The 26842-nt window shown below is 44.8% G+C and overlaps 1 protein-coding gene across 1 annotated transcript; it reads right to left on the reverse strand.

The window, feature by feature from the left end:
* Positions 1–1815: 1815 nt before the first annotated feature.
* Positions 1816–5147, reverse strand: FOXB1 (forkhead box B1). The gene is made up of 2 exons (XM_033189902.1): positions 4627–5147; positions 1816–4350 (listed from the first exon to the last, which is right to left on the reverse strand). The coding sequence occupies exon 2, from the start codon at positions 4291–4293 to the stop codon at positions 3316–3318; it is 978 nt and encodes a 325-aa protein (XP_033045793.1). The 5' UTR covers positions 4294–4350; positions 4627–5147; the 3' UTR covers positions 1816–3315.
* Positions 5148–26842: the final 21695 nt, after the last annotated feature.

Genomic DNA, 26842 nt, shown 5'->3' on the forward strand with positions numbered 1-26842 from the left:
TTTGTGGGGCACTTCAGCTAAACAGGGCATAAGTCTCAAAGCTGGGGGGTGAGGCAGGGATGGAGTGGGGTGGAGGCATGTGTGTTTGGACTGCCTTTGGATTTCTGATCAAGGTCAAAATATCATCAATGGATTTTTTTTTTTACTTTACTCATTCAACTTTGTCTGAGAAAAGATGCCTGCGTTTGTGAAAGGAGGGCTCACAATGCCCAAGTTATTTCATTCTTTGCAATACACCATGACGAACTTACCAGCTGAAAAGAGCATTTTCAAATACTGAGTTGAAATCTCTCCTTTGCTAAAAATCAGAAATAGATCTGTATCTTATTTACCTGTAGGTATTAAATGTGTGTATGTACACATCACTTATCTCTGAATTCTAGTGCCTGTTATAAGAGGAACATTTATCTAAGCTGAAGATTTATAAAATGTTTGAGGCCCATGTTAGGCCTTTATACTTCCTTCATCCCCAGCTTGAATTCAGTGTTACCAAATTCGATGAGATTAGCGTATTCCAGAGATGGCCTTAATTTTCTTTTGCAGGCAACTGAAAACGTATTTAATTTTTCTTTTTTTAAAAAGTATATGATTTCTTGTTGAGAACAAAGTTCTAAAGAGTTTCCTAGCCCGGGGTGGTTAAGTTTTCCAGGCTTTCTTTAGCTGATCTTGTTGATATAATTGTGAATTGGGCTTGATGAATGAGTTTAGTTGTCCCCTGTTTGACGAGCTTTAGTAGCTTCATGCATTTTAATCAGTCCAATGATTCATTTATTTTCCACCTTTTTTTTTTTTTTGGCTGTGTGTGGGATCCTTCTTTTTAAAAAATGGCCAGAACAGGATTAATTACCTTTTGCATTAATCCTAAGTTGTTTCTCAGGTAGTCCTCTAAATATATAATGGTTGCAGGTGCTAAGGATCCTCCTATTAAGTACAGTGATTGTAGTTTCTATGTGGGTTTCTCTGTGTTGCACAAGGGTCTCTTGTTTAATCATTTTACACAGTAAAGTGTTAATCACCATTTAAGTTTCTCTTTGCCTTGTAACTTCATTAGGTGAATACACATCTCATTCTAGAAATATTGTGACCCTTTCAATAAAGTGTCAGCCTGGAGCCATAAATTCTTGGCAAATGTTAATTCTCTGCAAAAATATGAAGAAAAGCAAATACTTAAATTCAGGCATTTGAAGTAAATTCATTCATATCTTTAAAATAAGTGCATCAAGCATTATTTTCTCAGAGGAAGGAGTGAAAGAAATCTGTTCAGTTCAAAGTGAACAGGTATCTTCACATGAAGGTGAACCTTTAGGTAATTTCTATTTAAAAAATTTTAACAACTGCAATAATTTAAAGGAGCAAGGAACTGAATACTCACACTAAATAAGATGCATCAGAATATAAGCATTGAGTAAGCAAGTCTGTTTTTACTTTTTAAGTCTCCATATTTTCTACCTGATTTCTACATAAGCGTTATAAGTGCTATATTTCATAAAATGTATATTTTAATATAGACAAAATACATATAAAGTACTTATTGTTTCAAAAACAGGTTTTCTTTCAACACTGCACCTGTGCACCTGATCCGTAATAGAAATAGTCTGTTTCCTTTTTCCCTATACACAAACACCTTCAAAATTCTGTCTGAATAATTTCTCCCACAATCTGCAAGTGCATAAAAGGTTTGACTGTTTTCACAATATGATATGAAAAAGGCAAATTACTCGGTGTATTGCAGAAAGCATGCTTATGGAAGCATTACATCCATCTTTTGCAAAATTATTATCTGTAGCAACTCTTCAAAAACACACAAAACTAAAATTTGAATTTACATATTTTAATGAGAAAATATTATTTGGACTAGGTCATAATTTAATGTAGACACCCCCCCCCTTCTTTTTTAAATCCTTTGTTTTAAAACAGGCATGCTGGGAACAAGAACATCAATATTTAAAATGCCATGCTAATTCTGTACAGGGAGGGAAAAATGAAAGGTAAAAATTTTACAGCTCTGATGACACTACAACTTTTTTTTTTTTAACTTAAGCAGGTCACACCAGAACAACAGTTCGTTTTCCAGCCAATTATCTAAGAGTCTAAAGGAATACAACAAACAAAAGTGCATTTTACACAGTGTATAATCATTCCTATTCACAAGTATTTACATCTCTTTGCAGCCCTTTAGCTTCTTGGAAAAGTTCTGGTAGCAAACAGAAAGACTTGTCCGTGGGAGAGCTATCCGGTGACATCCCTTCATGTTATCAGTCAGCTTATCTAAGTTCTTCCCGGGTTGCCCTTGATGCTTTCTTGGTCTGGGCTTATTTCATTTTCTTTCTTTCTTTTTTTTTCCCAACAATAAAATAAATAGCTAAAAAGGTCTCTAAGTAATCGGAAAGTTAACATCCCAATTAACTTTCCCATCCCCACTTCCCTCCCCTAAACCTGGCCAGAAATGAAGAGTAAACATTCACATTACAACAGGTACTTATAATGTGGGCTTTGCCCGTTCGTCCGCCTAGCAAGACAGATTCAAGTTCATTGTTTACATATTACTGGGCGCTTTGTAAACAATACAAGGTTACTTTTAGTTTTGTTTTGCTGTGTGAGGACAAGCGTCGCCTTCTCAGCTTGGCAGCCTCTTTCCTAACTCCCAGCTCCTGGAGCCTCTGGAAGGAAACAAAACCCCAAACAACAACAACAACAACTCCGCAGAAGCCCAGGAGGCAGGGCCGGAACCCCGGGAAGTTGTGGTCTGCCCAGCCCCTGCCGGATGGGCGGAGGCGAGTGGGATAGGAAGATTAGTGGCTCCTTTTTGCTGCAGATTTCCAAGACGTAAAGAGATCCGGCCCTCCCCTGCGCGGTTGCAGCCCTCGCGGGGAGGGGGTGTGGTGGGGATCTGTTCCTGGAAACATCTGAAGCAGTTGCTCTAGTCTTGAAACTGAGCAGAGTTCGGGGCTCCGCCGATCTGGGCGGAGGGAAGACGCGCTTTTCTCGGCAAACAGGGGGTGACTGGATTTCCCCCGCCAGTCAAATGGGAGGGGGTTTCGGGGCCTCAGGGAGGGGATGGCTCGGCTCAGGTGGCCCCGGCCTTCCCTGACGTGGGGGCGAGGACAACTCCTACGGGCCTCCTGGCCCATCTGCAAGTTTGTGTTTTCTCTCCTGGGTCCAAAACAAAGTTCTCTTGGGGCAAGACGGGTTGGCCGAAGGTGAAAGGGACAAGTTAGGGTGGCGGTTCCAGGTTGCGGCGGGCAGGACTAGGAGCCAGGGAAGGCGAGTGAGGTGGTGGGGAGGAGAACGAGAGGGGGCGTCGGCTCCTGCGGGTCAGTGCACAGCCACCGAGTGCAAGGCGGAGGCCGGGCTGGTGAGCGTTTCGCTGGGGGTGGCGGGGCTGCTTTGGCTGGTGGCTGTTTGTGAGGACGTTGGGCTGAGCGAGGGCGGCGAGTTCGAGAGCAAAGTGGGGATGGGCGCTGGCAGCGCAGGCAGCGCGGGCACGGCGGCCGGCGTGGGCTTAATCGGTACGGGGATGGCGGGCAGCGTCTGGCCCGCCGCGTGGCACAGCGGCTTCAACGGCACGCCGTAGGCGCTGTAGTCACCACTCGCCATGGAGATGGGGGTGGCCGAGTCGATCATGCCGGCGGAGCCATACACGTGTGGCCAGCCGGTGCCCAGCGAGCTGCCCATGGTAGTCAACTGGTTGGGGAGCGGGTAGGCAGCGGGCACCGGCTGCATGGCGGAGAAGGCCAGCCCCCCAGGCATCTTGTATTCCCGCGCGATGATGTTCTCGATGGCGAAGGGGTGCTTGAAGCCCGAGGGCTGCGCCACGCCGCCCAAGTTGTAGGCGGCAGCGGGCATCTGTGTCAGGTGCGTGCCCGAGGCCGCCAGCGCGCTGAGCCGCAGCTTGGCCTGCTGCTGCAGGTACTGCGCCGCGTCCGCTGGCTTGCTGGGCGCCAGGTGGTCGGACTTAAGCACCTTGAAGCGCTTGCGGCGCCTCAGGAAGCTGCCGTTCTCGAACATGTCCCCGCAGCTGGGGTGCAGCGCCCAGAAGCTGCCCTTGCCTGGCTGGTCTGGCCGCCGCGGGATCTTGATGAAGCAGTCGTTGAAGGAGAGGTTGTGGCGCAGGCTGTTCTGCCAGCGCTGCGTGTTCTCCCTGTAGTAGGGGAAGCGGTCCATGATGAACTTGTAGATCTCGCTCAGCGGCAGCATCTTCTCGGGAGAGCTCTGGATGGCCATAGCGGTCAGCGAGATGTACGAGTAGGGCGGCTTCTGGTCGCTGTACGTGTTACGGCCGGGCCGAGGCATCTTCTTCCTCGCCCTCTTCTTGCTCTGGGTCCGCGCGGGCCGGCGGACTGCTCGGATCTGGGAAGGGGGAGGTAATAAGAGGAGGTAGCATGGGTGCACAGAGACACCGGCGGGGTCAGCCAGGCCGAGTAACAGACTTCGGGGGTCGGAGGTGGGGGCTGCGGCGCTCGATCAGCCGGCGCCCGCGCTCTTTAGCCAGCAACTTTGCCTGCTTAGTGGGACCCAGCCAGGGGGCGCAGGAGGGGAAGCGGGCGAACGGCGCTAGGATAGCCGGGAAGTAAGTCGGGCCTGGGGCAAGAACCGGGTGCATGGACGGAACAGAGAGCTGCTCACCTTAAAGTTGCTTCAAGTTGCGCGTCCGCATCCGGGAGGCGCCGCTGCGCGCCGCTTCTCTCTCCGCGCGCACTCTGCGCGCAGCGTCCGGGTCCGGTTGGACTCGGCGCGAACCTGAGCTCTTGAGCTCAGTCCCGCAGCGTCCCGCGCCGCCCGGTCCGCGACGCTCCTGGAGCGTCCTGCGGGCGGCCGAGCTTGGGTGAGGAGTCCCGGCGCGGATGGTGGCAGCGAAGGTCTTAGGGCTCCGGAGGGCGCTACTGTGGGCTCCGTGTCTCGGCTGAGCTAGGTGGCTGCCTCCTTGCCCTCCCTCGAACCATCTGATAGTTTTAAGCGGTGACAGGAGCAGAAAAGACCCCTGTAGCGGCGCTTCATTAATGTGCCACTTCTTAGCTATCATATGACAATCGCCTTGGGAGGAGGAGGAAGAGGAGGGGGAGCGGGGGCTGCAGAGGGAGGGGACTGAGCGAGAAGGGAGAGCCCGGTCAGCTCTGGTTTCTTTCACACCTATTTACATGGACACCTTGGCCAATAGGAATTACTTCCAGCTCCAGACTGGGCGAGGGGGAAGAGCCTCGGCCACTGGCAGCGAGCAGGACGCGCCGGCCGGTGTGCGCCGTGTGAAGGTATGAGGAGGCGGCCGCCGCGGAGCAGGGAGCCAGGCGACCACTCACATTCACAGATGGAGCAGCCGCGCAGATGATGTTTGACATGGAAATTGCTTGACTGGGGTATTCTGTTTCCTCTGCGTTGTATCCGGTTTGTATCTGTTAGGTAACTTTAGGCACGGCTTTCCCCTGAAACCGACCCTTTTCCTGCGCTTAGCACTACCCGGGGTTGTTTGCATGGTTTATAATAATGAAAACACACCCTTGCCCCCCAGTCACTCCCCAGGAGTTAGGTCGAAATTTGACTTGACCTTCCTATAAAGCTGCTTCAGCTCTGTTTAGTTAGGTGTGTAGCTTTGAAAAAGTGATGGGGTTTACAAAATACTTTCAAAATGTGATTGGACATCCCCATGTAAGAGCCCATTTTGAATGTAACTGTTTTGATCAAATTTTTAAAAATTAAAATAGTGTATCTGGGCGAAAAGTCCAAGTATTTGCTTTAAAAGTCCTCCGGGAATTTGGTTGGACACAGGACGGAGGCTCAGGGGCTGTTGGGGCAAAAGTTGTGCGGACCTGGGGAGGGCCTGAGTTTGACACAGATTATCACCAGGTAAGCCTCAGGGGCTCTCGCTTTTCCCAGGTGTTTTGAAACTTTAGGACTCAGGCATATCCTGGAAGTTTTCATTTTACAGCCGGAACTCCCCTCCCCAACCCTCCCACCCCTCTCACTCCCCCACCCCCGCTTTTTTTTGTATGGAGAACTTACTTAGGATTTAGAGTGTAGCAAAAGCTGCCTGCGATCCCACTAAAACAGCAGTATCTTCTACAACTTGGGGAAAGAACCATAGAGTTTTCCTTTTTGGGAAGGGGGCAATGTGCCTCGGGTCACTCCGCCTGGTGCGAGCAGCAGGCTCCCTTTGGCTCAGATTCGCCTTGGGAGGGTTAAATGAATCATTATTATTGTCATTATCCTCATCGTCGTCGCTGCCGTCGTCATCATCATCATCATCAAATTGCTATGAAGTAAATAGTGAGTCGACCCCGCCTGCATGCACGCAGTCTATGAGTACACACCAGGAGTTCCCACCGGTTTCTGCACGTTCTGCGACCTTTAAGGTTTTTTAAAGACATTCATTTTACTGGGTTGTTAAAAACTCAATACCTACAGACCACACAGAATCATCTTCAAAGTCTAGAAATGTGAGAACTTTTTTTTCCTAGAAGGGGTGGTCGTAGAGAATTCTGGGTGTTAAGTTTCAACACAACACTTTAAGTGATATTAGAGCATTATTAGTGGAGCTGTTTGGGGTTAGCATTAAAAAGATCTTTCAGCGCGCGCATGCACGCACACACACGCACACACAACTTCATTAACTACAGTTTCAGAGGCGGTCAATAACTCACCAAAACGTAACTTAAACACGATGAATTTAGGAGATTAAACAATTTCATTAATATTGAAATGGCTCTGGCTCTGGGCTGCCTCGCTTGAGATGCAAGCGCACGTTTTTCAATATTAACAGAAGTGCTTGAAGAAAAGAATAATGTCACCTTCTTAATTCGGAAAAAATAACCGGGAGGAGGAGATGGGTGCGAGGGGCTGTGGGGAGGGATGTTGACCTGTCTCTGGGGGTATGACTCGAGAAGGGCAGATAAATGTATTGCCCTTCTCAGCAGATAAACCACTTGGACTCGGATGGAACCTCTGCCAAGCTTTGGCCGGAGGCAGCCGTACTCGTCCCAGCTACTCGCGCTTCAGGTCATAACGAGGTGCGGCATTTGAGGGGTTACTTGGTGCGGCCAGATTCGAATCGAAGGTCCAGGGGAGGAAGGAGCTGGGAAGTCCAAAGAGCCTGGGAGCCTGGGGGATCCGTGATGAGGAATAGTGGGCAAGGCTTGTGTTTCCCAGAATGGAAAGGCGCTGGTCCACGGCTTCCCTGCTCACGAGTACAGCTGGCCTCGGTACAAAACAGTTACTGTGGGCAAGGCAGGAGCGCTCCTGCGGTGGAAGGGTACCAGTGTAGACACCCCCAAGAATTTTTAGGATCCTCTCAGTAAATATGTGCATCTGTTCATACTGATATGTAGACCGATAAAATATCATGGGCGGCTGGATTCGGGATGTAGATAGGAGTGAAAGCTCTCCTCCGCTTGCCCAGTGACAGCCAGGAAAATTCTTTTCTATCCGGCATGGGTGCGTGTTGAGGGTGGGGAATAAGGAGAGAGAAGTGTTTTATTTTAACAATTGGCATTTTGTTGCCCTGCAAAGAGGCCATTGTATGCCTGTCGAAATCATTGCTCAGAGTAAACAGGAGATTAACTAAATTCTAAGGGTAAAAACGTTCGGGTTGAAAAAAAAAAAAGACCGAAGTTGAAATAAATCTTTGTCTGTCTCCCCGGGAACGTTGTCACCCCTAAGTTTGGAACATGCGAGGATACAAGTAGGAATTTGTGTCTGATGAATCTTTAAAGTTTGGCTAGTGTGGAGATAGGAGTTTGACGCACATTGCACACGACCAGGGTTACTTAAGTAAACCGAACCTAATAGCACAAGTTTGCCTTGGATGAGGAGAGAAGTTGTGAGATACACATTTAAAACTTGGGCTTTGCTACAAAGTTTTATCTTGGTTCTGCTGGAGGTCTACAAAGCCCAGGGCGGGGAGGGAGGATTTGCATGTTATTGACAGTATTTTAAGACTGGTATTATGAAAAGGAGGAGGGAAAGAGCACTTTCCAGAAATCTTGAAAAGTGCATCAGAGTCTATTGTGCAGAACCCAAAGCAAACGGGGTGGGGGTTGGGGGGAGGCACATCCGACCCGGAGGCTTAGCGAGTTGTTGGGAAAACTGTATAAAATACACATAAGTCAATTATACCCATGTGCAAACCAAATGGAAATCTCTTTCGTGCAATAGCCATTCATCGCCTCCGCAGAGCCCACCACCGACCACCTTTCTGCTTGGAGAGTTCGCAATAGCCTCTTTTCCCACAAGCTGGACCACACACGGCTACAGATTTCGTAATAATTTATGCTAATTTCCCTCCATAAATCCACAATTCGCTTCAGTGGCACCCGGGTTGCTGAGGGAGTAAAAAGGAGACAGAGGGGTGACAAATACAATATTGATTTTGATTCCTTCTGTTGTCAAGCAGGTGTGTGTGTGTGCATGAAGGGTGGGGCTGGGGCTTGGGGGGCGGGGGCTCCAGGAGAGGAAATCTGTCCCTAGTCCCCGCCAGCCCCTCCATGCACACTCCAGAAAATAACGCGCCCTGGTTTGTTAATATTTACCAAACATAGACGGCAGGCGGAGGGAAAGTACCCAGCAGCTTCCGAAGGTTTCCTAGGTGCCAAAAACAATACCCGTCGTCCCCACTTGGAAAATGAACTCTGCGCTGCCTGGAGCGTTTCGGCTAAGCCTTCCTTTGCGCGGTCCTCTTCTTTCTCCCTGAGTCTCCCTGAACTCCTTTACGCTTCCTCAATCTGAGTCTCTCCCTCCCTCTCCTTCTTTCCCCTCTCCTACAGCACTCTGGTCCTTCACTCCTCTTCGCTACACTTTTCTTCTCTCCCTTCTGCTTTTTGCATCTTCTTCACCAAATTGACAGTGAAATGTGCTGAGGGAGAGGGTCGAAGGCTGGTGCGCCGTCGATTTCAGGTTTTAGGGCCTTGCGAGTCTCCCCTGCCCCGCCCCACTTCTCCAGGCCGCCTCCCGCATTTGCCCCAGTGCTGCGCTCGCTCTGGGAACCCGCGCTAACGCATCGCGCCTCTTTGTCCCATCAGTCATTCTTCAAATCTGCACTTTGGTGGCGTGAAACGACTTAGCCTCCCTTTTAAAAGGATTTCATTCCCGGGGTATTCAGCACTAAAACAAACTCCCTCAGCCTGTCAGTGGTCAATTTTAAAAAATTGCCATCCTGAGTGTCCTGGGGGCTGTTTGTCCTCGGTATCTGTACCCCTCCCTCGCCAACCCCCCAGCACTGCAAGGCCTAGCTTTAACGTGCTGGATTTCGGGACCAGAGGGAACTAGCTCAGAAAGTTCTCCTCTCCCAGGTCCACCGGACAACATCGACTTGCAGGTTCGGGTTGGGGGCGGGGGTGAGGGGGCAGAGACGAGGACCCAGCGCGTGTTAGGGGAAACCTATCCGCTACGACTCTCCCACGACTGCCCCAGGAGTTTGAGCCCGCTCTTCCAGGCCACTCCGACTGAGTCTGGCGGGAAATCAAACTGCCCAAAGGAAAGAGGCGGGGGAGGGGACACACTTTCCGCTCTGGTGCCAACTGCCGAAAGGCAGTGAAAGGACTCCGTACCCACCCACACTCCCTATCCTCGCCAGCGACCCCTGCACTGTGCTGCCGCAGGAGCATACTTTTTCCAACTAGTGGGGAAGAATATCTGCCGGGGAACTTTGGAGCCAGCTATTTCATCCGTTGGTGATTGGGCTACAAGGGGGTTGGACCTTAACTCATCACAGAAAGGAAAAAACAAAACAAAACACAAAAACCTTTGACAAGTAGTATATTGGCCATAATTAGATCTCCCCTCCGGGCCCAATCTTGCGGGGTTCTAAGACAAGAGTCTCCACCTCCTATTCACCCTTTACTCTCATCCAAACTGGGAGGCTCAACTTCAAGGGTGTCAATTTTTAGTCGCCACCAGAATAACTTGTCCAGCGGTGAATAGGGCCTCTGGCTGTGGCTGGGGCACCTAGAGTTAAATCTGTGCTTCACTTGGGAGTGAGGTAAAGGGAGAGGCAACACCCCATACATTTTAATAGTATATCCCAAGCAGCTGCTGCAGTTTGGAGAGCATGGAAGGCCCAGTTTCCCCACTACCTCAAGCATAAAATAAAGAGTAGCCAGAATTAGGTGCTGGTGCAGCTTGATCCCCACCCCCAAGAGGTGCCACCGGCTCTCCTCCTCCCCCCTCCCCCATCATAGTGAGCAAGCAATTTCAATGCCTGCCTGTGAAAACAACTCTTTCCCTGCTCAGCACAATGCCCTCTCTTTGGAATTGCTTTGCTAAATACCATTTGATGTTTGCTTGGCTGTGATTTGTTCTGAGACTTCAAGGCTTTAAAATCTTTGTTTCCAAATCAAATCCCTCCTTTGCACAAACAGTTGCATAGCTTCAAATTGGGCATTACCATGCACACAAGTGTATTTGTCTAAAAAGTTATTTGCAAAAGGTTGGTGGAAGGCTTTTTGTGTTGTTGCTAAACCCTCCCCATAAGTTTTGCTCTGTACTGTGTGAAACAGAAGAAGCAATTCAAATCTATTATTATTATTGGAGGAAATATTGCTAAAGCCACCTTGGTATTGAAGGGATTAACTTGCTTTTCTCCCAGCCCCTAACTCTGGGGTTAAGACAGCAGTAGATCAACTGTATAATGTGTGCACTGTTCGCTCATTTGTACAAGCAGAACAAAGGTTGGACTAAGCCAAATTGCATTGCACTTGTGAACCGAGTCCCGATGTGAAGTATCTTTTACAGCGGGGGAATGAGAACAATTTCGTGTATGTCTAAAAGGGAATAACAAAGCCACTTTCTCGAGCATCTCAAAGTGAAGTAGCGAGGCGTGACATTCCCAGGGTGAGAAGGGACAAAAGCAGGGTCAGGGAGATGAAAAAGAGAATCAAACAGCCACTTTCACATGTCTGCCCTCAACTGCTGCACCTCTCCATAATAGGAAACAAATGTTGTAAAAGGGGGGATTGCTCCCATTCATTCAAAATAGCAAATGATAGCTAAACAACATTGTCAAAACTGAATCAACTTCTGTGCCGTACCACCCAGAAAAAGGTATTGTGTTTTGTTTAATAGCGGGGTGGAGCAAAGGTTTTTTTTTTTTTTTTTTTTTTTTTTTTTTTTAAGTGGGGAGGGAGAGAAAAATCCTGTACTGTTCATATTAATTTTCTTTGTCAAAAATTATTGGTTTGCTCCTTTTATTAAAAAAAAATTGTATTTCTGGCTGGGCACCCACTCTTAAAATGTTATTTTTGGAGGAGGGATTTTGGAACAGCTGCAACAGGAAAGTGATTTTTAGCTTTATAAAGTATTTTAAAGCTTCCAATAAGTGGGAAAACGGTTTTAAGCTCCTTTGAATGTACGATCCGGGAAAAATAAGTTACTGATTGAATAGAATATTAACGTAAATCCTGGACAGTAGGCTAAAATGTGCTTTGCTAATAAATTGGAATAAAATCGATTGGGGGGGGAACTGCAGATATGTGAAATGAAGAATATTTTGCATCTATAATATATATATTTTTGGTGGATCCCTCTGCTTTAATTTGTTTTGAAACCGGATAACCTATAGATCTTCAGCCTTTAAACCCTGCGCTTCTGCTTTGTTTGTTCAGGCTGACCAGCGAGGAGAGCTTAACCAGGGTAAACGTGTGTAGTATGTTTTCTTAATGGCAGAAGCAGGTTTAGCTGAAGACCACAGCTTTCAGATGTAATAACTCGCTGTGTTCCTAGGAAGGTTAAAAACTATTTGTTCGATCTCTCTCTGTCTCTCCCTCTCCCTCTTTCCCTCTCTCCTTCTCTCCCTCTCTCCCTGCTTTTTCTTTTCTTGTCTCCATGGGTCCCCTGCTGAGTTGCCACCCACAAAGCGGGTTTGAAAAAGAGAGAAAAGGAAGAAAGCGGCTGATCGGCTGATCCGTACTGGCCGCCCCCAGCTAAGAATGACTAGGGGGCGGGGCTTGGTGGGGCCTGCAGTGCTGCCCGGCGCTCGCCGCCCAGCCGCGGCAGTCCTTCCGCTTATTTCTGGCTCACCTGGGACTAGCGCGCCGCTTCGCGGGTTGGTGCACGGTGCCAACCCCCTCGCGGTGCACCCTGGCCCTCCTCGCGGCCTCTGCTTGGGGCGTTGTAGCAGCGCGGGGACTGTTGGCCGACTTTTGGTGGGTTGCAGTTAACTGACACAGCTTGTCAGCAGGGGAAAACCAGGTTGCCCCAAGGACTTACCGACGCCCCCAAAATAGACCCCTGCTCCCTGCGTTCCTTTCCCTACCTCTCCCCCACTTTCTCCCTCCCTCTCCCCACCCCTTCTCATTCCCACTAACCTTTCCCTCTCTACCCTCCTTCTCCCGCCCTTTTTCTCAGCCTACAGTTTCAATTCCAGCGCAGGTATGAACACCAGATTTTAGGTCTGCAAACTGACTCGAGGCATTCCCAGTAGCACAAACTTTCCAGGATTGGCAGGGCATTTTCTTCTGTGCTCAGCTGGCCTAACCAAAAGAAAGGAGGTAAAGAAGGGAGGAGAGGAAGGAAGCAGAAAACAGAGCCCCAGCATCCCCCCTGCAGCGCATCACTGGCACACCTCCGCGGCGTAGCGGCGTAGCGGCAGGCTACGCCAAGTGGTTGGCGAGAGGGGTAAATCATTAACCCGACCTTCAGAGGATCGGCGCGGTTTTTCGAAAACGTTGCCACTTAGAGTTGTGGCTGACGTCGTTCACTGGCCCAACGCAGGAGACCCTAGTTGGCACCCGCCTCCTCATTTAGTTTTACTTAATATTTTTACTGGGAAAGAATCTTGTAAATATATTGATATAGAATATTTATGTACTTAAAATAACCGTTAAGCCTGCACTGCCACTTTTCTCTTAAAGTGTCACCTCATCTCCATCTTTTGGATAAATCTAGAACCACGGAGGATGTAATTCCAAGAAGGCTGATCCAGCAAGTGATTTTCTTTGGAGTGGATAACCATTTGTTTATAGCCATAGCGATTTGATTGGTGGAGCCGATGCCCTCCCTTAGCCAAGGTAGACTGGCTGTCTTTTCTTCCCGCGCAGGCAGGAAAGGAAACCTCGTCACTTACTTCACCCCTGAAAGCAAGTTTGGGTTCACAGTCTTTAAGGAAAACTCCGGAATACCAGGAGTTTGGGGAGGACATTGATCTTTCCGTTCCGCCTATCCATTCCCTTTTTACCGATTTTTTTTAATTGCAAAGAAAAAAAAAGTTACACACAAACGGGGTAAAATATATGAACCAAACATAGTGAGACAGTTGCTTCTTTTTCTCCAGGTGTTTTATAGCTTCCCAAAAGGACAGAGGGAACTGTGGGCCTCATAGGTTTCCCAGATTTTCCGTAGTTGTTAGGAACTTAGGTTTTCCTTCGCGTCCGCTTCCCCGCGACCTGTTGATGACTCCGAGTGGCGGAGCGCGAAGCTCTGCGTTGAAGTTGGTTATGTAAACTGCTTGTGTATTTCACATTATCATCGTGCTGTCTGGAGGCAATGTAGATTTTCTAAAGATCTAATGAATAAACAACCAGCAACTGCTGGCGGTGTAATTTACATTGTTAATGCCTACATGTGTATAATAAATATGCATTTGTATGCCTTCAAATAAACTCTTTTCAGTTTCTAACCTGTGGTGATTTTTTCCCCCCAAGAAGAAGGGGGTGGGGGACTTGTGTTTCCAAGGGAGGAGAGTTTATTTCTCTTGCATTATCTGGTAAAAATGGCGATGCTGTGGAGCCCAGATGCAGGGTCTGCAACCTCGCTGCTGTGCTTTCTACCTGCCGAGGTAAGCTCGGCTGGAATGCTCCCTGGCACGGGCACTGGACTGGCCAAGGAAGGGAGAATGCGCCCAGGAATTTAGCTGCGCAGTTTTGAGGACCGCAGCGCTTCCTGAGGGATGTGGGACCTGGATCCCGTCATTTTCAGGATCCAAGCATCCTCCCCGGAGCTGTCGCCCTCCCCCAAAGAGAAGTGTGAGTGACTTCTCTCATGTCGCAAGCTGGGTTGGGAGAGTTGGGGCTGCTGTGGCGTCCACAACTCTTCGAAAAAGTTTCCCTAGGAATTTCCGGACCTATGATGTTTCCCCAAGTGCCTCTGTAGACAGCACTTCAAACCAGCTCCGGGACCAAGACCGGGACCAGGACCGCAGGGAGGAAAGACAGGGCCCTGGGTCGGGGGCCGGGATCCTAGACTGTCCATCGGCCACTTCCTCCATTAGGACAACACCGCGCAGGGTAGCAGGAACACGGACGCACCTAGGAGCTATGGCCTCCCGAGCCGCCGTGTTTGGACCGAGCGTAGCCGCTGCTTTCTGAAGTTGAACGCCCTCCCTGGGCGTCCCACGCCACTTATTTCAGGCTGGGCGCCGACGTTTGATATCTCTCCCCTCCACCAACCAGGTGCCACTTTCTTAGCGCGCTCGAAGGCAAATGTCTCATCTTTCCCGTCCTGGATCTGGAATACATTATTTTAATTAAGTCTATGGCGATTTACTTTCCTCTGAGATCTATTCCACGGTGCAATTAGGAACGTATTGGTGCTAGCTCATATGAATATTCAGGAGCGTGTCAATTAATTAGCAGACAGAAGAATCTCATTATGGTGCTCAAAACCCTTTTAGTGTTAAGCAGAATTAAGGGGGTATTTGGCAATGCGCTGGATTAGTGAATATTTTACTGTGCACTCATTTAACTTCATTATCATAGCACTTACACTACTCTCTGATTTTATTAATTAAATTGCTCATTAATTTGTCCAAAATGGATAAAAGTTTTAATGTGCCACCCAATAACTTGGAAAGTAGACTTTCGCCCTGCTTAGTCTTCGCCCCATGGAGGCTCGCGCAGCCGGAGATGGAGGCTCGCTTCCCCTCTCGCTCCACCCCTCAGCTTTGGGGAGCTCAGGGACTCGGGCTCCAGGCACTTGGGGATCAGCACGACGTCTGGAAGGAAGGGCCACTACCTCTGAGCAGCCTGTTCGCTTTCTGCCTCCTCCGACTGGCCTGGAAATCCGAGTCGTCCTTCAGGGCGCAAATAAATGAATACATAAATAAGAAAGTGTCACTGGCTCCCAGGAGTGAGGACCACTGGGCGAGGAGCGATTTGTCTAGGGACCCGGGAAATGCCCCAGGGGTAACGATCAGCCAACCCAGGCACCTCCACCTCCCTGCCCTGAAGGCTCTGTGTTTCCCAAAGGTGAGCAAAATGCACTACGTGGGGTCAGCAACAGTAACGCCCCCTAAGGGCCTGCTGAACGCAGCGCCTACACTCCCTGCCACTTGGAGCCTCTGCGGGAACACCACCCCACCACCTGGGCCACCCTCAGGCACAATCCACGCTCGCCCCCACATGCTGCTCATACCCACCTGCACCTCCCTCACCCTACCCCAAAAGGTTAGAAAGACAAATATTAAAATTATTTGCACAAAGGGAACTGCTAAAGAGATCCCAAATTAATATGCATGTAAAATTAATTAGCTGCATTTCGTGACATCAAAATAAGTACCTGGGAAACAGAACACCTTCTGGGCATTGGGAACATATGCTGGAATTAGAGTTAATTGACTAATTACATAAATTAGGCATTAATTTTGCAACACATCAAGTATAAAAGATATCTCAATTAATTGTGCATAAATTACCAGGTGAAACGGGGCAGTGGTCCAGACAGGATCCCCGTTCTCAGACCTCTGCTCTTTAGGGCCCCAAAGCTAGGCGGTGTGGCTGGCTCACCGGTCACGCAGGCCGGCCGGCGAAGAAAGACGGAGATCAGCACCCGCAGCCCCTGCCTGCGCAAGCTGAGAACCACGGGCGATCGTTAAAACGAAGAACCCCGCTCCCCCCTCATTAAAATCAATTATGTGCAGTTAGATTGATTAGGTTTTGTCAGAAAAAGGAGAGAAGCAGACTCTTCACTGTCCCGCCTCCCCCTACCCTGCCAATCCACCTTAGCTGGTAACTATAGAGATGGGGGATCGTGGGGGAGGGTCCTCGCTGAGCCGGTCTCTCTGTCCTGGCCCTCTGTTCCTGTCGCGAAGGATGGCAAGGTTTCTGGATTAGGCGTTGGTTCTAGGCCGCTTAGGGTCCATGGGAACGCCGGTCTGGCAATGCTGGGTGCTTGATATCTCTTGATGGTTTACAATCCTCTCGGGCTCCCCACCACTGATTCCTCACCCAGAAGTCCAACTTTGAGGGAATGGTGCCAAATTATTTGAATCTCTTCGGTTTTGAATGGATGTAAATTAATCCCGAGGAGATAAAAAGTGTAAGTAAATAATCCATACATTGTCCCTGAGAACTGGTTTGTCAGAGCCCCCACTCAGCTCTCCTTCCTACATGATGTATATGATTTTTCTCCTTTCTTAGGGCTGGAAGAACAGAAATGGGATATAGTATGGATGTTCAGTTTAATTTTCTATGGCTCACTTCTCCAAGGGGAGCTCCAGGGAATACATCTTAGTAATTCCCCCTCAACAAACCACCAAATGTAACATTTATTTTGTCTTTATAAGAGTTCTATTGTTGGCAAAATATTAATGATCTTGGCACTGACTTTCCCCTACATTCTATACACATCTTAAATGGGAGGAAAATTCCCAAGGGAAAGGGGGTATTTGAACATTGGATAAAGTCGTGCCACTTTATCCTTTAGCCTCAGTGAAATATCCACTTTAGCCTTAGTGAAATAGCAGCAAAACTTACTATGAATTCCTCACACAAATTACCACCAATTATAACAGTTTGGCTCTGTTGATCTCATGGAATGTAACTGATGAGGACGTTTGCTGTCCATAGTTGAAGACTTCTGAAGCTGTCTTCATGTGCTTGGTTGTTTGTAAAAATATCCCAAGTCACAGTCCCATCCCTCCCTGTCCACTGCCCACCCCCCGCCACCTCCTCACCCCCATCTTCCAAGAGTCCTTAGCTGAAATTTTCTTCTTCTTCTTTCGTTTTGTTTTTGTTTTTGCCAAAGCAAACAGAGAGAACGAAGGGATATCCTCAAAAACACTTTATCATCTGATGCTATATATTCTCATCAAGGAGGCTTGGTGACATTTGTTACAATGTAATCCTGACTGCTGATGAAATTCTGAGTTTACTGAAACATTCATTTTGATGTAGAGGTTTCCTGCTGTAGCCAGATGCTGAAGGTACTTGAGGGAGCTGTTGACAAGTGGATAATTGTCAGCAGAACTAAAACAGACACTTTGTTTACAGTCGAGCATGATTAATTGAGAGTAAATAAAACAACAGCACTCTTTATGAAGTCACCATCCAAGTTCAAAAAAGGCTGTAGTCTCTAGGAATAAAAGAAGTGGACTTATTGTACAAAGGCTTGTTTTGCCAAACCCTTGAAGCAGCAGCTGGCAGCGGTGTGGATGAGAAGTAGATATGCTTTATTGCTTTCCAGCTGGTGTCCTTTTTTTTTTTTTTTTTTATTTTTGCCAAATCTATAGATCTGGATTAAAAACATTTTTGTCCTAATTAACTGAGTTTTAAATTTCTTTTATTAGATTACTCTTCCTCTTTCCCTTCATTCCCCTCTTTAAAAAGTAAATCATTTAATGTGAAATAATTTTCAAAATGAGCCAGATGTGATAAACCCAAACTGATGATGTCAAACAAAGCTATCGCATGGCATTGTGATACTTCGGTTTGCAGGAGAGCATTTCTATTCCCTGGAGCGCTAATGAATTGCAGAGGCCAGACTCCAGTAAACATCTTATGATTGTCCAACATAATAGATTTTAATGAAACAGGACATATATCTTTCAAGGCACAGTGTGGCTTGTGTACAAGAAGTGCTTTGTTTCGTTTTGTTTTTAGGCCTCTATCCTGCTAGACTAGAGGATGAACGGTCCAATATCTTTCTAACAAACTTTGCTAATCATGTTTGTGCAAATTCATGCTGCAGACATATTGATCAATTGCTTTGGATGGATATCGTGGATGGATTGATTTATAGCAGCCTATAAATGGAAAGTCTGTATATTTTAATATAATGCCCCATAAAGCTAAAAGCAATAAGCCTAAGGTAGCTAGAAATACTTTTAGATCACTAACAACTGAATTAAATTCAGTGCTGTTATACTATTGTATGGATAGATACAGAAACATAAGCCCGATGAGTAAGATGCAAACTGAAACTTGTTTCGGCTGCTGGGAAGAGCTTTCTTTTGGGACTACTCGCAGTTAAGAACGGTCTCTAGGAGCTTCTAAGACAGAAACAGAGTAGAGTCAGTGGTAAAAGCAAAGTAGTCTGTGAAGGAGACGGAGAGAGAAAGAGAGAGAGAAGGTGTGGGGGGGAGAGAGAGAGAGCGAGAGAGTGAAAGCCCTCTTTATGTGAGACCTGGTTTTTATGTGAACCAATACTTTTTCTTTTGCCTTAAGCCTGTTTGAGCTAAGTTCTGAAGTGATTATGACTAATATACTTTCCTTACTGTCATGCGATCCACAGCAACTTTCATGCTGAATCTTTTGCCTACATTAGTTTTCCTCATTATCCATGGGGGATATGGTCCAAGATCATCAGTGGATGCCTGAAACTGTAGATAGTACCAAACCCTATGTACACCACGTTTTTGTCCTGTGCATACATACACATGATAAAGTTTAATTTATAATTTAGGCACAGTAACAAATTAACAACAATAATAAAATAGAGCAAGTATGATAATATATGGTAATACATTTATGTGAATGTGGTCTCTCTCAAAATATCTTATGATATCATACTCACCTATTTGCAGACCTCACTCAGTTGACCACTAGTAACTGAAACTGTGGGTAAAGGGTAATACTATGTTCCTTCCATTTCTCCTCATCAGCAGGAACAACTCAAATTCATCCCTTAATCTTGAAGGGCCAAGTGGGTAGCTCTTGGGCTTTCTTTCTTGCTTTTTTTTTTTTTTTTTTCCTTGGAGACGGAGTCTTGCTCTGTCGCCCAGGCTGGAGTACAGTGGCGCGATCTGGGCTCACTGCAAGTTCTGCCTCCCGGATTCATGCCGTTCTCCTGCCTCAGCCTCTTGAGTAGCTGGGGACCACAGGCGCTCGCCACCACACCTGGCTAATTTTTTGTATTTTTAGTAGAGACGGGGTTTCACCGTGTTAGCCAGGATGGTCCCCATCTCCTGACCTCGTGATCCGCCCTCCTCAGCCTCCCAAAGTGCTGGGATTACAGGCATGAGCCACCGCGCTCGACACAGCTCTTGGGCTTTCTGTTCAAAGGAATTGAGTCGTCTTCTGATGGGCACTATATATTGCTTTGGTCATTGTCCGCTTGTGAAGATACTTATCAGGGCTTCTAGAGTCTGTGAGTCTTAGGATGAAGTAGCTAAGACAATGTCTCCATCAGCAGATCCCTAAACATTTTAAGACATCTTAGAATGTCAGGCAGCCTTCCTGCATGCCCTCCCTCTCTCCCATCCTTCCTCTCTCTCCCTTCCTTTCTTCCTTTTCTTTCTTTTTCCTTTTCTTTCTTCTGTATGCATTTCTGAGGACCAATTCCATTTGAGGTCATAAAATAGCAAAGCAGGGCTCTGATAAATTCATTTCGAGAGTTTAAATTTCAATTGTTGAAAAAATATAAATACTCAAGAATAGCCACCAATGTCTCAGACTGGAGTTTTTCGCATTGTAAGCTTGTCATGATTTCACAGCCTTTTAAAAATACATGCTCTCATTTGATCCTCACAGTAACTCATAGGGGAATGGAATCTGTGAATAAAAATGGCTAACAGCCATTGAGAGCTTTGTATTAGGCCAGTAGTTCTGAAAGCGTAGTTCTGGGACCTTGGCATTCTTTGATATGAGATAGAGATATAACAGATATGAGAATCCAGTTGTCTTCTATTAAGCCAGACATTAAAGAGACTTGCAAAAATGTAAAACAATGATACTATTCTCATTAAGTTTTTGTTTTGTTTTGGAAAATATAGGGTTTTACAAATTAAAATGTTATTTACATTAACATTTTATGAGTTTATATTTTTAAGCGAATTAATATTTTAAAATTTATTTATTTTAATACCTAGTACATTAAATATCTATAGATATAACTCCAATAAAGAAAAGCCTTAGGAATAGGCTCTGCTGTCATCTTTCTTTTACAGGTAAGGAAACAAAGGCTAAGAGAGAGCTTAGGAAACTCCAAGGTTTCATGATAATAGGCGGTGGAGGCAGGATGAGAGCTCAAAGCTCTCTGCCTGCAGGATTTGAGATGTGACTTCTTCTCCTTCTCCTTATCCTTCTTCTTCAATGGAGTTTCACTCTTGTTGCCCAGGCTGGAGTGCAATAGCACGATCTCAGCTCACTGCAACCTCTGCTTCCCGGGTTCAAGCGATTCTCCTGCCTTAGCCTACCAACTAGCTGGGATTACAGGCATGAGCCATCATGCCTGGCTAATTTTTTGTATTTTAGTAGAGACGGGGTTTCACCATGTTGGTCAGGCTGGTCTTGAACTCCTGACCTCAGGTGATCCACCCACCTTGGCCTCCCAAAGTGCTGGGATTACAGGTGTGAGCCATTGCACCCGACCCTTCCCTCAGTTCTTTATCCCCGGTCATAACAAAACTGATAATTTTCTTTTAACACTCCCATGATCCTTTGTCCATACCTCTATTTCACCACTTATGCATCATCTCATAATTGCTCTTAGGTCTGTCACCAAAGCAGTAGGATGTGATAGTTAAATTCTCAACATCTACAGCAGTGCTGTCCGATAGATATATAATGTTAGACACATAGATAATTTTGAATGTTCTCATAGCCACATTTTGAAAAGTAAATAAATTATTGAATTAATAAGTGTAATTCAATAATATATTTCATTTTAACTCAAAATATCTAAAATATTTCAATATGTAATCAATATTAAAATTATTAATGTAATATTTTACTTTTTTTAGTAATTCTTTGAAGTCTGGGGTATATTTTTATACTTATGTCTCAGTTTATTCTAACTACATTGCAAGTACTCAGTAGGCATGTGTGGCTAGCGGCTACTACATTGGGCAGAGCAGGTATAGAGTCAGTTTCCCTGGGTTCAAATTCCAACTTTACCATTTACCAGCCAGGAAGCTAATCTAGCTTCTCTGTTTCTCAGTTTTTCTCTTCCTCAAATGGAGTTAATAATGCAATTCATGTAATAGCATTATTGAAATAATTAAATAAGTTAATATATACAAAGTGCTTAGAATAGCAGTATAAAACATTCACACCATAAATGTTAAACATGATAGTTTTATTTTTAGATTGTAAGATTTCTAAAAACCAAACTGTATTTTATTCTTATTCTACTTGGCTATCTGGCTGGATGGATGGATGAATAAAAGCTGGCTTCCATGACTCACTTTATATGGCATCAAAACTTCAAATGAAATTCTGGATATTTTAGGCAATGGAAAGAGGACACTGTTGATCAATGGCGGGAATAGGATTTGCAGATGTATTTTTTAAATAATTTGTTTTGTTGAGGTATAACTAACATAAAATTCACTCAGCCTAAGTGCAGTGAACCCTGGCAAATATGAGTAATCAATATACAGTATAGAACATTGCTAGCACCCAAAAGCTTTTTATGTAGTGTTTTGTGTTTTCTTTGTAGTCAGTCCTCTTTCCCCATCCTTAACCTGTGGCCACTATTGATCTGCTATCTTCTACTATAGTTTCACCTTTTCAGAGTTACATATAAGTGAAACCAGAAAGCATGGAGTCTTTTTTTATCTGGCTTCCTTTACTTAATGTAGTGCTTTGAGGTTCATCCATGTTCTTCTGTGTATCCTTAGTTCATTCTTTTTTTTTTTTTTGAGACGGAGTTTCACTCTTGTTGCCTAGGCTGGAGTACAATGGCACAATCTCAGCTCACTGCAACCTCTGCTTCCCAGGTTCAAGCAATTCTCGTGCCTCAGCCTCCCGAGTAGCTGGGATTACAGGCATGCACCACCATGCCTGGCTAATTTTGTATTTTTAGCAGAGATGGGGTTTCTCCATGTTGAGGCTGGTCTCGAACCCCTGACCTCAGGTGATCTGCCCACCTCAGCCTCCCAAAGTGCTGGGATTACAGGTATGAGCCACTGCACCCAGCCGTTTCATTCTTTTTTATTACTGAGTAATATTTCATTGTATGGTGATATGGTTTGACTCTATGTTCCCACCCAAATTTCTTGTTGCATTGTAGCTCCCAATGTTGGAGATGGGACCTAATGGGAGGTGATTGGATGATGGGGATGGATTCTAATGGTTTAGTGCCATTCCCCAAATTCTGCCTCCTGATAGAGTTCTCAAGAGATATGGTTGTTTGAAAGTGCATGGTATTGCTCCCCTTATCTTGCTCCCTCTTGCCAACCAGGTAAAGATGTTCCTGCTTCCCCTTCCCCTTCTGCTATGACTGTAAGTTTCCCAAGGTCTCCCCAGCCATGCCTCTTGTACAGCCTGTAAAACTGTGAGTCAATTAAACCTCTTTTATTTATGAACTACCCAGTTTCAGGTAGTTGTTTATAGCAATGTGAGAATGGACTAATACATATGGATATACGTATAACTTGTTACCCATTTTCCTATTGATGAATGCTTGACTTGTTTCTAATTTTTTACCATTATTCTCTCTCTCTCTGCTTTTGTTTTGTTTGTCTGTTTTGTTTTTGAGACAGGGTCTGGCTCTGTTGCCCAGGCTGGAATGCAGTGGTGTGATCTTGGCTCACTGCAACCTCTGCCTCCCAGACTCAAGTGATCTTCCCATCTTAGCCTCCTGAGTAGCTGGGACTAAAGGTGCATGCCACCATATCCAGCTAATTTTTTGTACTTTTTGTAGAGACGGAGTTTTGCCATGTTGCCAAGGCCCATTTCAAACTCCTGAGCTCAAGCAATTCACCGACCTCTGGCCTCTCAAAGTGTTTGGATTACAGGCATGAGCCACTGTGCTGGGCCCGTTATTCTCTTAACAGTGTTTTCACAGAGCAGAAATTTTAAATTTTAATAAAGGTCCAACTTATCAGTTTTTTCTTTATGGATCATACTTTTGGTGTTGTATCTAAAAAAGTCATCACCAAATCCAAGGTCATCTAGATTTTCTCCTTTTAAATGTTTTGTAGTTTAGCATTTTATATTTAGGTATGTGATCCATTTTGAATTTGTGTGTGTGTGTGTGTGTGTGAAAAGTTTAAGATCCACGTCTAGATTTGTTTCTTTGCATGTGGATGCCCAGTTTTTCCAGCACTGCTTGAAAAGACTATACTTACCCATTGGCAATGTTTATTTCTGGAGTTTCTCTTATGTGTTTCACATGTCTAGAGTTACAACACTGCCACATTGTTTTGATTACTATAGCTTTAGAGTAAGTCTTGATATCAGGGGCAATTAGTCCTCAAACACTGGGTTTTTTTTCCAAATCGTTTTGGTTATCTAGGTACTTGGCCTTTCCACATAAATTTTAGAACTAGCCTGTCACTTTCGACAAATATCTTCTGGAGTTTTGAATGAGATTGTGTTGAAATATCACTTTTGGGGAGACTTAACATCTTAACAATATTGAGTCTTCAAAACATGGTTTTTTTTTCCTTTCTTTTCTTTTTCTCTTTCTTTCCTTCTTTCCTTCCTTCTTTTCTTTTTCTTTTCTTTCTTTCTTTCTTTCTTTCTTTCTTTCTTTCTTTCTCTTTCTTTCTTCTTTCTTTCTCTCTCTTTCCTCTCTCTCTTTCTTTCTTTCTCTTTCTTTCTTTCTTTCTTTCTTTCTTTCTTTCTTTCTTTCTTTCTCTCTCTCTCTATCTCTTTCCCTCCCTCCCTCCCTCCCTCCCTCCCTTCCTTCCTTCCTTCCTCCCTCCCTCCCTCCCTCCCTTCCTCCTTCCCTCCCTGCCTCCCTCTTCTCTCTCTCTCTGTTTCTTTCTTCTCAGGGTGTCACTCTGTCACCCAGGCTGTGGAGTACAGTGTCATGATCATAGCTCATTGCAGCCTTCACCTCCAGGACTCAATCAATCCTCCTGCCTCAGACTCCCAAGTACCTGGGACTACGGACATGAACCACTACACCTGCTAATTTTTCTTCTTCTTCTTCTTCTTCTTCTTCTTCTTCTTCTTCTTCTTCTTCTTCTTCTTCTTCTTCTTCTTCTTCTTCTTCTTCTTCTTCTTCTTTCTTCTTTCTTCTTCTTCTTCTTCTTCTTTCCTCTTCTTCCTCTTCTTCCTCTTCTTCCTCTCTTCCTCTTCTTCCTCTTCTTCCTCTTCTTCCTCTTCTTCCTCTCTTCCTCTTCTTCTCTTCTTCTTCTTCTTCTTCTTCTCTTCTTCCTCTTCTTCTTCTTCTTCTTCTTTTTTGAGAGATAGGGTCTCACTATGTTGTATAGGCTGGTCTTGAACTCCTGGGATCAAGTGATCCTCCTGCCATGGCCTCCCAAAATGCTAAGATTACAGCTGTGAGCTATTGCACCTGGCTCCTTGCTCATTTTTTACATCTTTAATTTTATTGATAAATTTTGATAATTATTTGATAATTTGATTTCATATTTTCTAGTAAATATTTGATCATTTTTAGTAATCAGATTTTGCATATTTTACTAAATTTATCCTTAAGAAATTAATGTTATTTATTCTGTTATAAATAGTATTACTTTTTACAATTTCCAATTATTTGCTGCTAGTACACAGGAAGACAATATATCTATATTGACTTTGTATCCTGCAAACTTGCTAAAGTCCCACCTTAATTCTAGTGCTTTTATATAGATGTCCTAGGTTTTTGACACATACTATCATGTCATCTATGCATAAATGCAGCTTTACTTCTTCTTTTTCAGTCAATATGTCCATAGCATTATCTAGGATCCCCAGTACAATGCCAAATAGAAATAATGAAAGTGAACACCCCCACTTAGTTCTTGATTTTTTGAGGAAAACATTTAGTATCTTATCATTAGGTATTATGCTTACCATTGATTTTTTAATAGATGCTATTTATCCACTTGAGAAAGTTCCCTTATGCTTCTAGTTTTTTGAGAGTTTTTTAAAAATCATGAATGCATATTAAATTTTATCAAATGCTTTGTATCTATGAGATGACACAGTATGATTTTTCTGCCTGTTAATATGATTAATTTTATTGGTTGATATTTGAATATTAAATCAGCCTGCTTAGTCATTATGCATTACTCTTTTTATATTGCTGGATTCCATTTGTTGAAAAAACATGGTTTGCAGTTTTTTAAATCTTTTTCTGATTTTGGAGTCCAAGTAATGTTGGTCTCACAAGATGATTTGGAATATGTCTCCTTCTTTTCTATTTTATGAAATAATTTGTATAGAATTAGTGTTATTTCTTCCTTAAATGTTTGGAAGAATTTACCAGTGAAGCCCTTTAGCCCTGGAATTTTCTTTGTGGAAAGGTTGTTATCTAAAACAATTATTTTAGATATCATGTTATTCAGGTTTTCTGTATTTTCCTGAGGGGGCTTTGGTAGTTCGTGTCTTTAAAGAAATTTGTCATTTCATGTAGGTTGATGAATTTGTTGCTAAAATATTGGTTATAATATTCCTTTTTTATTTTCAGTCTTTTCTCACCTTTTCTTGATCAGTCTGGTCAGAAGTGTATCAATCTTATTGCTCTTTTCAAAGGATTAGCTTTCAGTTTCATCAGTCTCTATTATTATTCTGTTTTCTATTTCACTGATTTCTGCTCTGAGCTCATCATTTCCTTCCTCCAGCTTCCTTTGGTTTGATTTCCCTTCCTTTTTACTGCTTTTTTACTGAAGAAAGAAGCTCGGATTATTGAATTAAGAGGTCCCCACCATATTGGCATTTAATGATATTGTTTTTTGCTTTTAAACTGCTTTAGCTTCATCCACGAATTTTGATATGTTATATTTTTATTTTCATTCAGTTCAAAATATTTAACTTTCTTTGTGATTTTTTCTTTGACCCTTTTGTTTGTTTGTTTGTTTGTTTGTTTGAGACAGAGTCTCGCTCTGTCGTCCAGGCTGGAGTGCAGTGGCCGGATCTCAGCTCACTGCAAGCTCCGCTTCCCGGGTTTACGCCATTCTCCTGCCTCAGTCTCCCGAGTAGCTGGGACTACAGGCGCCCGCCACCTTGCCCGGCTAGTTTTTTGTATTTTTCAGTAGAGACGGGGTTTCACCGTGTTAGCCAGGATGGTCTCGATCTCCTGACCTCGTGATCCGCCCGTCTCGGCCTCCCAAAGTGCTGGGATTACAGGCTTGAGCCACTGCGCCCAGCCCATTTGTTATTTAGAAGTGTGTTGTTTAATTTTCAATTAGTTGGAATTCCAGATTTTTTATTTATAATTGATCTCTAGTTTAAATTCATTTTTGTTACAGACCATGTTTTGTAAGATTAATCCTATTACAATTACTAAGAGATTTTTTTGTTTTTGTTTTTGTTTGATACAGAATGGAGGTTTAGTTCACAGTTCTTTTTAATTCTTTTTTTAGATGAAGTCTTGTTCTGCCATGCAGACTGGAATGCAGTGGTGTGATCTCAGCTCACTGCAACCTCTGCCTCCTGGGCTTAAGCAATTCTCCTGTCTCAGCCTCCCAAGTAGCTGGGATCGCAGGCTCTCGCCACCATGCCCAGCCAATTTTTGTATTTTCAGTAGAGATGGAGTTTCACCCTGTTGGCCAGGCTGGTCTTGACCTCCTGACTTCAAGTGATCTGCCCATCTTGGCCTCCCAAAGGGCTGCGACTACAGGGGTGAACTGCCACACCTGGCCTATACTAAGAGTTTTTAATAGCATAGTATATGATTTATTTTGACAAATATTCCGAGTACACTTGAAAAAAAATGTTTATTTTGTTATTGGGTAGAGTGTTCCATTAGTGTCAATTAGGTCAAGTTGGCTGAGAGTGTGGTTCAAGTCTTCCGTATTCTTACTGTGATT

The sequence above is a fragment of the Trachypithecus francoisi genome, unplaced genomic scaffold, assembly GCF_009764315.1.
Source record: "Trachypithecus francoisi isolate TF-2019V2 unplaced genomic scaffold, Tfra_2.0 Lachesis_group3, whole genome shotgun sequence".
In the NCBI taxonomy this organism is placed as follows: domain Eukaryota; kingdom Metazoa; phylum Chordata; class Mammalia; order Primates; family Cercopithecidae; genus Trachypithecus; species Trachypithecus francoisi.